At 44.0% G+C, this 11,342-nt stretch overlaps 1 protein-coding gene across 2 annotated transcripts in view; it reads right to left on the bottom strand.

The window, feature by feature from the left end:
* Nucleotides 1–3,037: 3,037 nt before the first annotated feature.
* The window catches only part of LOC143441463 (uncharacterized), a 29,110-nt gene continuing 20,805 nt past the window's right edge, over nt 3,038–11,342 (bottom strand). The window contains exons 3-4 of one of the 2 annotated variants that reach the window (XM_076929951.1): nt 7,403–9,328; nt 3,038–6,819 (exon numbers count right to left, since the gene is read on the bottom strand). In XM_076929951.1, coding sequence (XP_076786066.1) covers nt 6,328–6,753 — 426 coding nt within the window. In that variant the 5' untranslated portion in view covers nt 6,754–6,819; nt 7,403–9,328 and the 3' untranslated portion in view covers nt 3,038–6,327. The remainder of the gene's footprint in view (nt 6,820–7,402; nt 9,329–11,342) is intronic. The other variant, XM_076929952.1, reaches the window with a different exon arrangement.

The raw sequence follows: 11,342 nt of genomic DNA, 5'->3' as shown, positions 1-11,342 counted from the left end.
TGCCAGGGTTGCTGGTGCAGACCTGTAACCCCAGTGCTGAGAATAGGATAGGTCAGTCTAGCCTATTCAGTGAACTCTAAGCCAGTGAGAAACCCTGTATCAAAAGACGTAGACAGGGACTACGTTCCCAAAGACCATATGTCTAGCTGATCCAGTCTGCCTCTGTCTTAGGCTTAAAAGCCAAATTCAGAAATTCAGAAGCTGGATCCTTACCTCTGGCCCCACAGAGACTGAGGAACTGTACCTTTAGGGGGGCAAAAACATTGGAGAGGCACACACCTTTAGTTTGTTGGATGGCCTGAGCAAACCGCAGCATCAAAAATAAATATATAAATAAATAAATAAATAAATAAATAAAGATACCAAACAAACCAACTAGCAACCTCCTTAAAAATGTATTTACTTATTTTATGGAGTCTTCCTCTGGTAAGACATAGAAGCTTTTATTATTTTTTTTCTTTGACATCTGGTTTCTGGTTCTGTCAGATCCCAATCTAGAGACTACAAACTACTCCAAAGGTGATCTACACCACGACAACCCCACAAACAAACAAAACCAGCAAGTCCTGGACTTGCTGAAAGCTGATGTAAACCAATCTAGTCAATGTGATACTTCCTGTCTCTTCAGCTGGGTCAGCAAACCAGATGCTTCTGATGAATACTGGACTACCCTCATCCCCTTCTGCCTTTGGGTACTATTCCAGCCTTCCTGGGCTCTGATGGCATCCTAATTTTTGCAGGAAATAGGTATAGAGGAGAACACGTCTTATCTTGTTCTCAACAAAGGGTTGGAATATTAGGTCTAAGGGAACTAACTCCCTGGCAAAGGAGACAAAATAGCTACTTAGAGAACTTACTGGCATACCAAAATTATATGGCCTTAAAATATTTGTTCTACCTATGCTAACCAAACATTATAATTTATGATTTCATTTGATACATTCCAAATTTTGTTTTTACCCAGATAAAGAATGCTAAGACCCTACCAAAGATTTCACAGGGACACAGAAGACAATCAAGGAATGAAGATCCAGCCTGCCTCCATCTTAGGCTTAAAAGCTATCTTACCATAAAGACAAAGGAGGTTCATTCCTGTTTATGATTAAACCTCTGCTTCTCAAGGACTGGGCTATGCCTCACCTGTAACCTTAACTACAAATAGTTCAGTACTGCCTGTTCCAGGAATAGCAGTCATGTTTTTGTTTCAAAGAGTTGTTTGAACCATCTTGCAATCCTACCCGTGTTTCAAAAGATTATATGACTGCCTTGTTATAACTATGACTACCTTGCTGTTCCTACCTTGCAGCAATGTCTTTGTTTCAAGAGATCCTTAGGACTGACTTGTTTATGCTGCTCCTATAACTCCATCTATTTTGCCCATCAAATCCCCCATTTGGAAATTCCCTACCCTTGAGCTATGAAAGCCTTGTCTTCCTCACATCCAATCTCAAACCCTGCCTTATTGAGAGGCAGCCCTTGTAAACATTATAAAAAAATGCCAGCTTTAATTAATAGTAGTCTTTCTCCTCCCATCTTTGAGATTAACACAGCTCCCACACATACACATGCACACAAATTTCCATGTACATATACACTCACAATAAATATAAAAGAGAGTTCCAACTATATTTAGCAATGTCTGAATCTAGATGACCCTTCATTTCATTCTGAAAAAATTCTCCTTTTACTAGTTTAAATTGAACTTTCTGCTATTTACAGGTAATAGATTCTTGGCTTATATAATATCCCAACTCATAGGTCTTGACCTTGAAGGCCACCCTTGCTGGTTTCTCAGCTACTTGAAGGTGTATATAATGACTACAGGGAACCCTTCTGCTGCAACATGCATCAGAATCACCTGTTAGAACCCAAACTGTTGGGCTTCACCCCCAGAATCTCACTCTAGTGTGTGGTGTGACCAGAGAATCTGTATTTCTAAAAATTCAAAAGTAATACTCAAATTAGTTGGTTTGGGGTATCTAAATATTGTGGTCAGAGCTAGGTAGTGGTATACACCTTTAATCCCAGGACTCCAGAGGCAGAAGCAGACCAATCTCTATGTTCCAGGTCAGCCTGGTCTACAGAGCAAGTTCCAGGACAGCCAGGGCTACACAGAAAAACCCTGTCTCAAAACAAAAACAAAACAAAAAAAAGGAAAGATTTATTTGGGCTTGTAGCACCAGAGAATTTCTATCTCTGTGGCAAAAAAGGAGCATGTAGCAGAGGCCTTACAGTGGGTCAGGAATGAAGCAGGAACCAGGGGCTGTGTAGAATCTTTAAAGGCCCACTTCTGGTGAACTATTAGCTGTAAGCTATGGAATCTTCAGGCTCCATATCTTCCCACAGTATTGCCACCAGCTGTGGAATTAGAATATAAAATAGGAACATTTCACACTCAAATTCAAACCATAGCAGTCTTTTTTTTTTTTTTTTTTTTTTTTTGGTTTTTCGAGACAGGGTTTCTCTGTGTAGCCCTGACTGTCCTGGAACTCACTCTGTAGACCAGGCTGGCCTCGAACTCAGAAATCTGCCTGCCTCTGCCTCCCAAGTGCTGGGATTAAAGGCGTGCGCCACCACCGCCCGGCAAACCATGGCAGTCTTGTTGGCCTGGAAATCACATTTGGGAAACCCACTAGCATAGAGGAATTTCTGACTCCTGAAATGAGGACGCCTGAAATGTTAGTGATCTGAGATTGAGTCAGAGGAGAGGACAGAACCTAAAGGAAAACGTTGCATGCTAGTAAGTTCTATGAATTCCAGGAAAGGTAATTTCCAGCTTCAGCTCCCAAAGGGAAGGCATCAAACTTCTATAACTGACATTCTCAGATAACTTCAAAAAATGTCTGCCATGTTTTCTCCTTTCTGTTGTCCCCAGGCAGAACTCAGGGGTCTTGCTAAGCCCTGTGTGATCTAGCTGTGTTTGGAGAAACAGAAAAGACTTACCTTCCTGTCCTAGTTTGCTTTCTATTGCTGTGAGAAATACCATGACCAAAGCAACTTGGAGAAGAAAGAGTTTATTTCACCTTATAGTCCACAAGTCAGAAGCGGTAACATACAGTGACAGTTGGCTACTACTGAAGGAAAAGTCACAGCAGGGATTCAAGGCAAAAACATGAAAGCAGAGGCCATGGAGGAACACTGTTTACTGGCTTTCTCTCCATGGCTTGCTCAGCTTGCTTTGTTATATAACCCAGTACCACCTACCTGGGGATGGCATTGCCTATATTGGGCTGAACCCTCCCACGTTTTCTCAAATGTAGTTTCTTCTTCCCAAGTAATGCTAGCTGTGTTGAATAGAGAAAAAAACCCAACCATCACATTTCCTCATGCTCTTGATTCTCACATGCTATATCCATAGCTTTGAGAGTCATATGCTGGAATTTCCTGGGCTTATGCTAACAGAAAATGTTCTGACCTGCTCTTTATAAATCAGAAAATTTTGGTTCTGTGTAGCTCTGAATTATAATTCTCAAGAGCTTTTAGGGCTGAAGAAAAAGCCTTAATACCATGAGCTCAGGGACTGTACTAGAAATTGTGATCACTGTGGTCACAAACAGGGACTCATGGTTCCAAGGCAGTTACAAAGCACTGTGACCAAGAAACATGATAAGAAACTCAACTGCCCTGGAAGGTCAGAGTGGTCTTCAAGCTCCAGCAAGTAGAGAGGCAGCTTAGACAGTGAAAGATGCAACGAGGGCTGGAGATGTATATGAGTGGTAGAATGCTTAGCTAAATGTGCAAACCCACTCCCAAGAAAAAAAATTACAAATAAATGCAGCATTTGGGGTTTTAGAGGTTTTGCATATACAAATCACAAAATCCTAATCCAGAGCCCAGATTCCAAATTTATTGTGAAAGGAATCAATTCTAGAAGGGCCTGTTACTCTTGTTTTGCTCTTTGGCCAGTCTCCTGCAGACAAGGCTACCCACTATGTAGCCAAGAATGACCTTGAAGTTATAATATTCCTGCCTCTATCTCCCAAGTCCTGGAATTACAAGACTGTTTGGTCTCACGTGGTGCTGGGGATAGAATCCAGAGCCTCATGCATTTGAGGCAAGCAGTCTACTAACAGCTACATCCCCAGCCCAAGACCATGTTATTCTTGACAATTTCTCAGGAGTGTTACATTGAAAACAACACGTTTTGTTTGCTCCTGATTCCAACAGAAGAAGCCATTTGTCCTTTATCCATCTTCTCAGTGAATAGAGGGGAGTCTGTGAGAGACATAAACCTCAGAGTCTCTTCATGAAAATAGGATGTTGTCTCTCTGAGAGTCCAGGTCTGTGAAAGGGTTGGATCCTTGAAGGTTCCATGTGCACAGGTCACAGATCATTTTCACTTCCTGGAGGAGGCTTTCTACAGAAGACCCAGGACTGACTGCTCTGAGTTTCACACTCTGCTGCCAGCCATGTAGGTGGTAAGGATAAGACATCTGCTCACTGGGAGTTCCTGGTCCCTAGCATCTAGTGGACATGGGGTGGAATGTCATCTCAGCATATGATGGACTCCCTGGAAGTTCCCAAGCCTGGGGTAGGTAGGCTCTCTCCATTGTCAGTGGGCCCTCCAGTGGTCTAGGGTCATTTTCACTCCAGCTTCTTAGTGGAAAACGGAGGAGAAAGCTCAGACTTCCCATTCTTAGGGCTCCTTCCCTGTTTTCCAGGGCTATTCCCTCCCAGTGGTTGGGAATTAAGGTCTGTCATGCCTAGAAAGTTTGGCAGGAAGGTGGAAGAAAGGACATCATCCATATTTATGACTCCATTGTAACGTGTAGTTTTAAAAAACAATCCATGCTGAATCCGGCTATGCACTGGCATCGGTGGTCTCTGTTCCTTGCCCAGTGCATAGCCTGAGACTGAGACTGAGTGTTTCTCCTGGCCAATGCCTCTCCCACAAACAATGCCTCTCCAGAGCTCTGAGATCGCTTTCTCAGTCCCTGTGGCCAGCTGCAGGTGCACTATCTTGCCAGCCTGTGCTCCCCTGTGGTTACCTCGCCCTTGGAGCTAGGTCCTTGCCCAATCTTCTGGTTCCAAAGCCTGCAGAATTCTGCCCCAGCTATGTTCTTTCCCTCCAGCCCACCTAAGTCACCACGAATGGAAAACACCAGACAATCTTAGTTTAAAATCAACAGATGACACAACTGCTGGACACAGAATCTATCCTCCTAAACTCATCAACTATTCTATGTTGGAAATCTTCCGGTAGCAGAAGCTTACCACCAGGTCTAAAAGTTCGTAATCTACATCTTGCTTCCTCTCGCTCCCCTCCTCACAATAAAAAAGGGCCATTTCTTCTTCCCAAGTCCTCTCCTCCTTTCTTGGACCCAGAAGGCCCACCTCCTCCTTTTCGCTTAACGGTTGGCTTCTTGTCATCTTTATTAGACAATCAATTAATTAGGGGAGAGTTCCCCTACATTCCATAACTAAATGGCTAGACTAACAGTTCAGTGGGCTGAGCACACTGGTAAGTTTACCCATTGTGTGAATACTTTAATACAGGTTTATTTCTCTGTCTTAGAACACTCGGAGCCAAGGCACTCCTTCATGGCAGGGGACACTACACTTCAAGCTTCTAGGCTGCCTTGGAGCTTATGGTCTTCAGCAGGTGGCTGCCATGAACATTCTGTTGTGATTTTTGTTGAGGACAAAAAGAAAGGGAACTTGAGAGTTTTTCCTGGCCAGGCCTGGAATGATAGCTCTTCCATTAGCCACTCAGCCATATTTAACTACAAGGGAGGCTGGGAGGTGTGCCCAGTAAGGAGAGGGGACCAGAGTTGGGTGGTCACATAGTGGCCTCTGTTTTGGTAGATGTGTTTGAGAGCCTCCTCAACTTAACTTCTGAAGGAAACTTTAAGATTGTGTCAACAATCTTCAACTTTAAGCTTTGTTCCTGAGTCAGAAGTGGTAACACACAGTGACAGCTGGCTACTACTGTTTATTGCTTGGTTCTGACTCATTATTTACAAAGAAACCTCACTGTTGGCATTCCATCCAAAGTCTTGTGGGAGGGAGTTTGAGGCAGAAAGCAGGAGTATTTGATTTGCTAGTCAGGGCTCTGAGATACTGCCCCCTGCCCCAGCACTTGCCTCTTGCTCACTTCAGAAGCAAACTTCTTTTTTCAAAGATTAGTTTTTAAGTTGTGTATGTGTGGGTGTATTTACAGGAGAGTGCAGGTGCCTGTGGAGGCCAGAGGTATCAGATATCCTGAAGCTGGAGTTATAGGCAGTTGTGAGCTACTCAGTGTGGGTGCTGGAAATCAAATTTAGGACCTCTGCAAAAGCAGTACTTGCTCTTACCGGCTGAGCCATCTCTCCAATCCCTTCCCCACCCTCAACCAGACTGTTGAGCACTGCTGGGTTTCCAAACTGCCCACACACTTCTCTTTTTCTTCTTCTCCTCCTCCTCTTCCTCCCCCTCTTCTTCCTCCTCTTCCTCTTCTTCCTCCTCTTCCTCCCCCTCTTCTTCCTCCTCTTCCTCCTCCTCTTCCTCCTCCTCTTCCTCCCCCTCTTCTTCCTCCTCTTCCTCTTCATCCTCCTCCTCTTCCTCCTCATCCTCCTCCTTCTCCTCTTCTTCCTCATCCTCCTCCTTCTTCTCCTTTTCCTCCTCCTCCTCCTCTTTCTTCTCCTCCTCTTCTTCCTTTTCCTCCTCTTCTTCTTCCTCCTCTTCCTCCTCTTCCTCCTCTTCCTCCTCTTCCTCTTCTTCCTCTTCTTCTTCCTCCTCCTGTGTGTGGGCTCCTTTGCTGCTAGAGGTTGCCATGTGAAGAACTCCAGCTGAGGAAAGCAGATGTCTTCTCTTGGGGCTTTGAAGAAAGTCATTGTATCTCTGCTTAAAAGAAAACAGAAAGCCAGATGCAGAGGCTTATAGGTGTGATCTCAGAATTTGGTAACCAGAGGCTGGAGGATTGCCTCAAATTCAAAGCCACCATGGCTACAGAGTGAGGCCTTGTCTGGGGAAGAAGGAATGAAAAAAATAGGGAGGGTGGGGACTTGGTAGTTAGCTCAATATTTCACCTATTGCCCTTTCTCCTACTGAGGACACACACACACACACACACACACACACACACACCATGTTTTCTTTATTCATCTATCCACCTGCTAACAGACATTGCTTTCTTTGTTGTTGTGACCAGTGTTACTGTGCACCTGGAGTGCACACATTCCTTTGACTTGTTGATCCCTTTGAATGTATGCTGGTGGTGGGATTGCTGGCGTGATCACATGGTATTCTAGTTTGGTTTTCTTTAATGAACTCCATGCTCATTACACAATGAGCTTTATTAATTTACCTATCCTCCAGCACTACTTGAGGGTCCCTCTTTCTTGCAACTTCACCAATATTACTTTTCATCTCTTTTTGTGTAATAGCTGTACTAATCAACTATCCATTGCCCGACTCAACTTACTGTAAGAGGAAGAGATGTGTATTTTGGTTCATTGTTTCAGAGGTGTCAATTCCTGGTCACTTGGCCTTGTCGCTTTAGACCTGTGGCAGAACAGGGTAACATGGTGGGAGCCCATGAGCACAGGGTCTGTTTACTTCATGGTGGCCAGAAAGCAAGGAGAAAGGAAGAGACTGGGGTCCCAATACCCAGTCTAGGACAGGTTTCCAGTGGACTTTCTTTTTTCCTCTAGGCCCACTTTCTAGGCTTCCTAAGCTCCCAGCAGGCTATATGCTGGCAGCTAGGCTTCCAGAATATTTGCCTTAGTGGTACTTAGATCTAAACCAGAGCACATACCCCCCTTTTGTTTTTAGAAACAGGGTTTCTCTGTGTAGCTCTGACTGTCCTGAAGACCAGGCTGGGCTTTAACTTAGAGATCTGCCTACCTCTGCCTCCTGAGTGTTGGAATTAAAAGTATGCACCACCATTGCCCAGCTTCCAATATGCATTTTGACTGAATTGATCACTGTAGTTTTGATGTGTTTCCCTTGTGACTGACATTAGCATATTTCCATAGATTTGTTGGCCATCTGCATATCTTCTTTTGAGAAATATCTACTCAGATCATTTGCCATTTTTAAATTGTATGATTGGTTTTTATGCTTTTTCTGCTGGCTTGTTTGAGTTCCTTACATATTCTAGATATTAATTCCTTGGTAAAGGATTAATTTACTAATATTTTTCTCATTTTGTAGGTTGCCCCTTAAGTAAAATTCCCTTTGTTGTGCAGAAGACACACATGGAAATGGCACAATAGTGCCTATTGCCTTGAATATTAACATAAAATTTTCAAGCATCTTATAGATCAAGCAAAGTAATTGTCATTCAAAGCCTGGAACATTCTAAAAAAAGAATATGCTTCTTCAAGCCTTGGGTAGAAATGATGGACTCTGATACCTGGAAAGAGTCCCAGTTTAAAGTGTTTCCAAAGCACACAAAACTGCACTTCCTGTAAGAATCCCATGACAGATGGATTATAACCTCTGTCTCTGTCTCTCTGTGTCTCTGTCTCTGTCTCTGTCTCTGTCTCTGTCTCTCTCTCTCTCTCTCTGTGTATGTGTGTGTAAGTCAGTAAACTAGAGATGATCTTTAAAGTAACAATGAAACAAGCTGCGTGGGTGTCTTGGTTGCTAGAGGCCTAACTCATTGTTTGAGAAGGTAGAAAATTAGGAAATAGGGATTAAAAATTGTCCTGTGTTTAATATCTGGTCAGCCAGTTCCCTTATCAGATTACTTCAGGTCACCAATGACAAAAAAATGATAGTATTAAGGCTACCATGATGCATTTATTCAGAGCTCATGTAACCAAGACATGTCTCTATTCCTTCATGGCTACCAGTGTCACAGAAACAGACACCATGTGACTGCAGAAAACCAAACAACAACAACAACCCAAACCAAAAACCTAAACTTGAACATGCTCATTCCTCTTGGGAAATTCTGGCAAATCCGATGGTCTTCACAGTGCACTACCTGTCTGGGCTCTTCCTACAGCCTGAGTGATCTTTTACATGCATTACAAGTTCATAACATGGCATTTACCTGAGGTCCTAGCTACTCAGGAAGCTGAGGCAGGAGGATCACTTGAGTTCAGGAGTTGAAGGGCAGCTTTAGCACCCTTCTAAAAATAAATGTGTTCCAACTTTTAAAGCATAAACAGGAAAATGGGCAGCGTAAAATAAGCCCTCATAAGTGAAGTGGTTCTCAACCTGTGGGTCGTGACCCTTTCACAGCAGCTGCAGAGCAGATATTTACATTACAATTCATAGCAGTAGCAAAATTACAGTCACAAGGTAGCGATGATATGATCTTACGGTTAGGGTCACCACAGCATGAGGAAATGTACTCAAGGGTTACAGCAGTGGAAGGGTTGTCTCTGCAGTGTGCCACCTGCATGGAGAAAAGCAGATTCGGCTTTAGAAACATTTGTTTTGTGTGAAATAGTGTCCAAGCCCACGTTTCTTTACCCTCTACTCTGCTAAAAGGAAGAATACCTAATACTCGAGAGCACAGGTCCTCCTCTTCATGTCCTCCCCGTCCAGGCTGTAGGACTTTGGGGAGTGACCACAGCCTGCATCTCATTTCTTTAATGCGTTAGTGTGAAGGAAACCAAAGAAAATCTGAGCAAACTTCAAACCCCACCCTGTCTTGGGGAGACAGGTGGGAGCTCAGGTCTCCCATGTTCTCACACCTCATGAATAAATCTCTTCTTTTACAGAGCTTGTCATCTGTGATTGGCATACTATACAGCAGACAAAAGAAGCCTGCTCTTCTATCATGAGGATTCTGAGTCACTAGCCCTAAGGCATCTTAACAGTCCATGGCACAGGTGAACTGGACTCCTAGAATCCTCTTACTTTATCCGGGGGCTAGCCTCCATTTTCACACGCCAAACGCCTGCTTTTTATGAATGGCCACACTGTATTCCCCTGCAGACATGTTTCATATGTTGCTTAAGCACCTTGGATGATAGACATTTCTATTTGACTAGGAGCCTCTATTACAGGTGGATGCAGGACTCTTCTTCGTGCATGTCCCACTCAGCTCCCAGGTGTTTCGACTGTCTCCAGCTTCCTGGTCTTTGCACCTGCTCTTCCCAGAATATTTTCCATCTATTCTCCAACTACCTGACTCTTCTCCTAGGTCTTCACTTGAGATCTTGGAGAGGTCATGTCTGCATGACATGAGACCCTTTCCCTTGCTCTCATTACCTTGCTGCTCCCACAGTTGTCTCCCTGCAGATTATACACAGGTGATTCATTATGTACTCTTGAGCCTGGTACAGGACAGGAAGTCACCAACCCTTGTTGACTGACTGATGGATACCCTAGAGTCCATTTATCTCTCTTTTGTTTTCGTATCCTAAGTCTTACAAGAGAAACGTGTGTGTGTGTGTGTGTGTGTATGTGAGTGTGTGTGTGTGTGTATGTGTGTGCACGCACGCGCGCATGTGTGTGCAAGCTCATCCTTGTGATTAGAGGTCAAAAGTCAATCCCAGTGTCTTCCTCTATCACACTATGCACACTTTTAATTAATTAATTTATTTATTTTTAAGACACACTCTCTCACTAATGCTGGAGTTCAATGTTTTGGCTAGACTGGCTCTCCACTGAGCCCCCAGGCTCTGCCTGTCTCTGTTCCCAGCTCCCAGCCTAGAGTGTTGGGATACAGACACACCCACTGTCCCCACATTTTACATAGGTGCTGGGCATTAATACACAGGTTCTCAGGCAGCAAGCAGTTTACCCAATGAGCCCAGAAGGGAGCTACATTTTAAAAACTGCCTTTCCTTTGTGTTCAGTCTTCCTGATGCCTTGGACAAGCTCTTTGTCTGAGCATCAGAGCCCACCCACCTCCTGCCCCTTGGGTAATGCTCCAGTACAAGCAACTCTCTGTTTTGTTAAATTCTCACAGAAGAGCTCATAGGTAGATAGAGTCAGTACCTTCCATTAGAAACAAGGTCATCAAGGCTCAGAGAGGAGAACAATTTGTCTAAGAACAACAACCAGCATGGTGGAGGTGGAGGTGACTCAAACCCAGATCTGGCTGAGAAGCCTGGGTTGTGTGCTGGCACTCCTACCTATAATCTTGGGGTCCTGGGCTTTGTGTTAGATTATTGTGATAATGTTCTAGAGACTTCTCCCTAACTCCAATGCTACCTCCTGCCATCTGGTGGGGAAGCTGAAGGTACTTAAATGGCCAGTCACTGTTGGGGACTTGGAGATCTGTTATCTTGCATAGAAGAGTAGCTATTCCATATCTTTGGGTTGATAACTGGTCAACTAACTGGTAAGAGCCATGTGTGCCTCAGCTAGCTGGTCCATACTCTCATGTTCCTGGTTAAAGGACGAAGCCCTGGCCCAGGGGTACAGGGTGCTGTCATGAACTCCCTGAACCGACTCAC

This window comes from Arvicanthis niloticus, chromosome 2 (genome assembly GCF_011762505.2).
Source record: "Arvicanthis niloticus isolate mArvNil1 chromosome 2, mArvNil1.pat.X, whole genome shotgun sequence".
In the NCBI taxonomy this organism is placed as follows: domain Eukaryota; kingdom Metazoa; phylum Chordata; class Mammalia; order Rodentia; family Muridae; genus Arvicanthis; species Arvicanthis niloticus.
The sequence above is the reverse complement of the archived record's forward strand: the minus strand, read 5'-3'. Positions and strand labels throughout refer to the sequence as shown.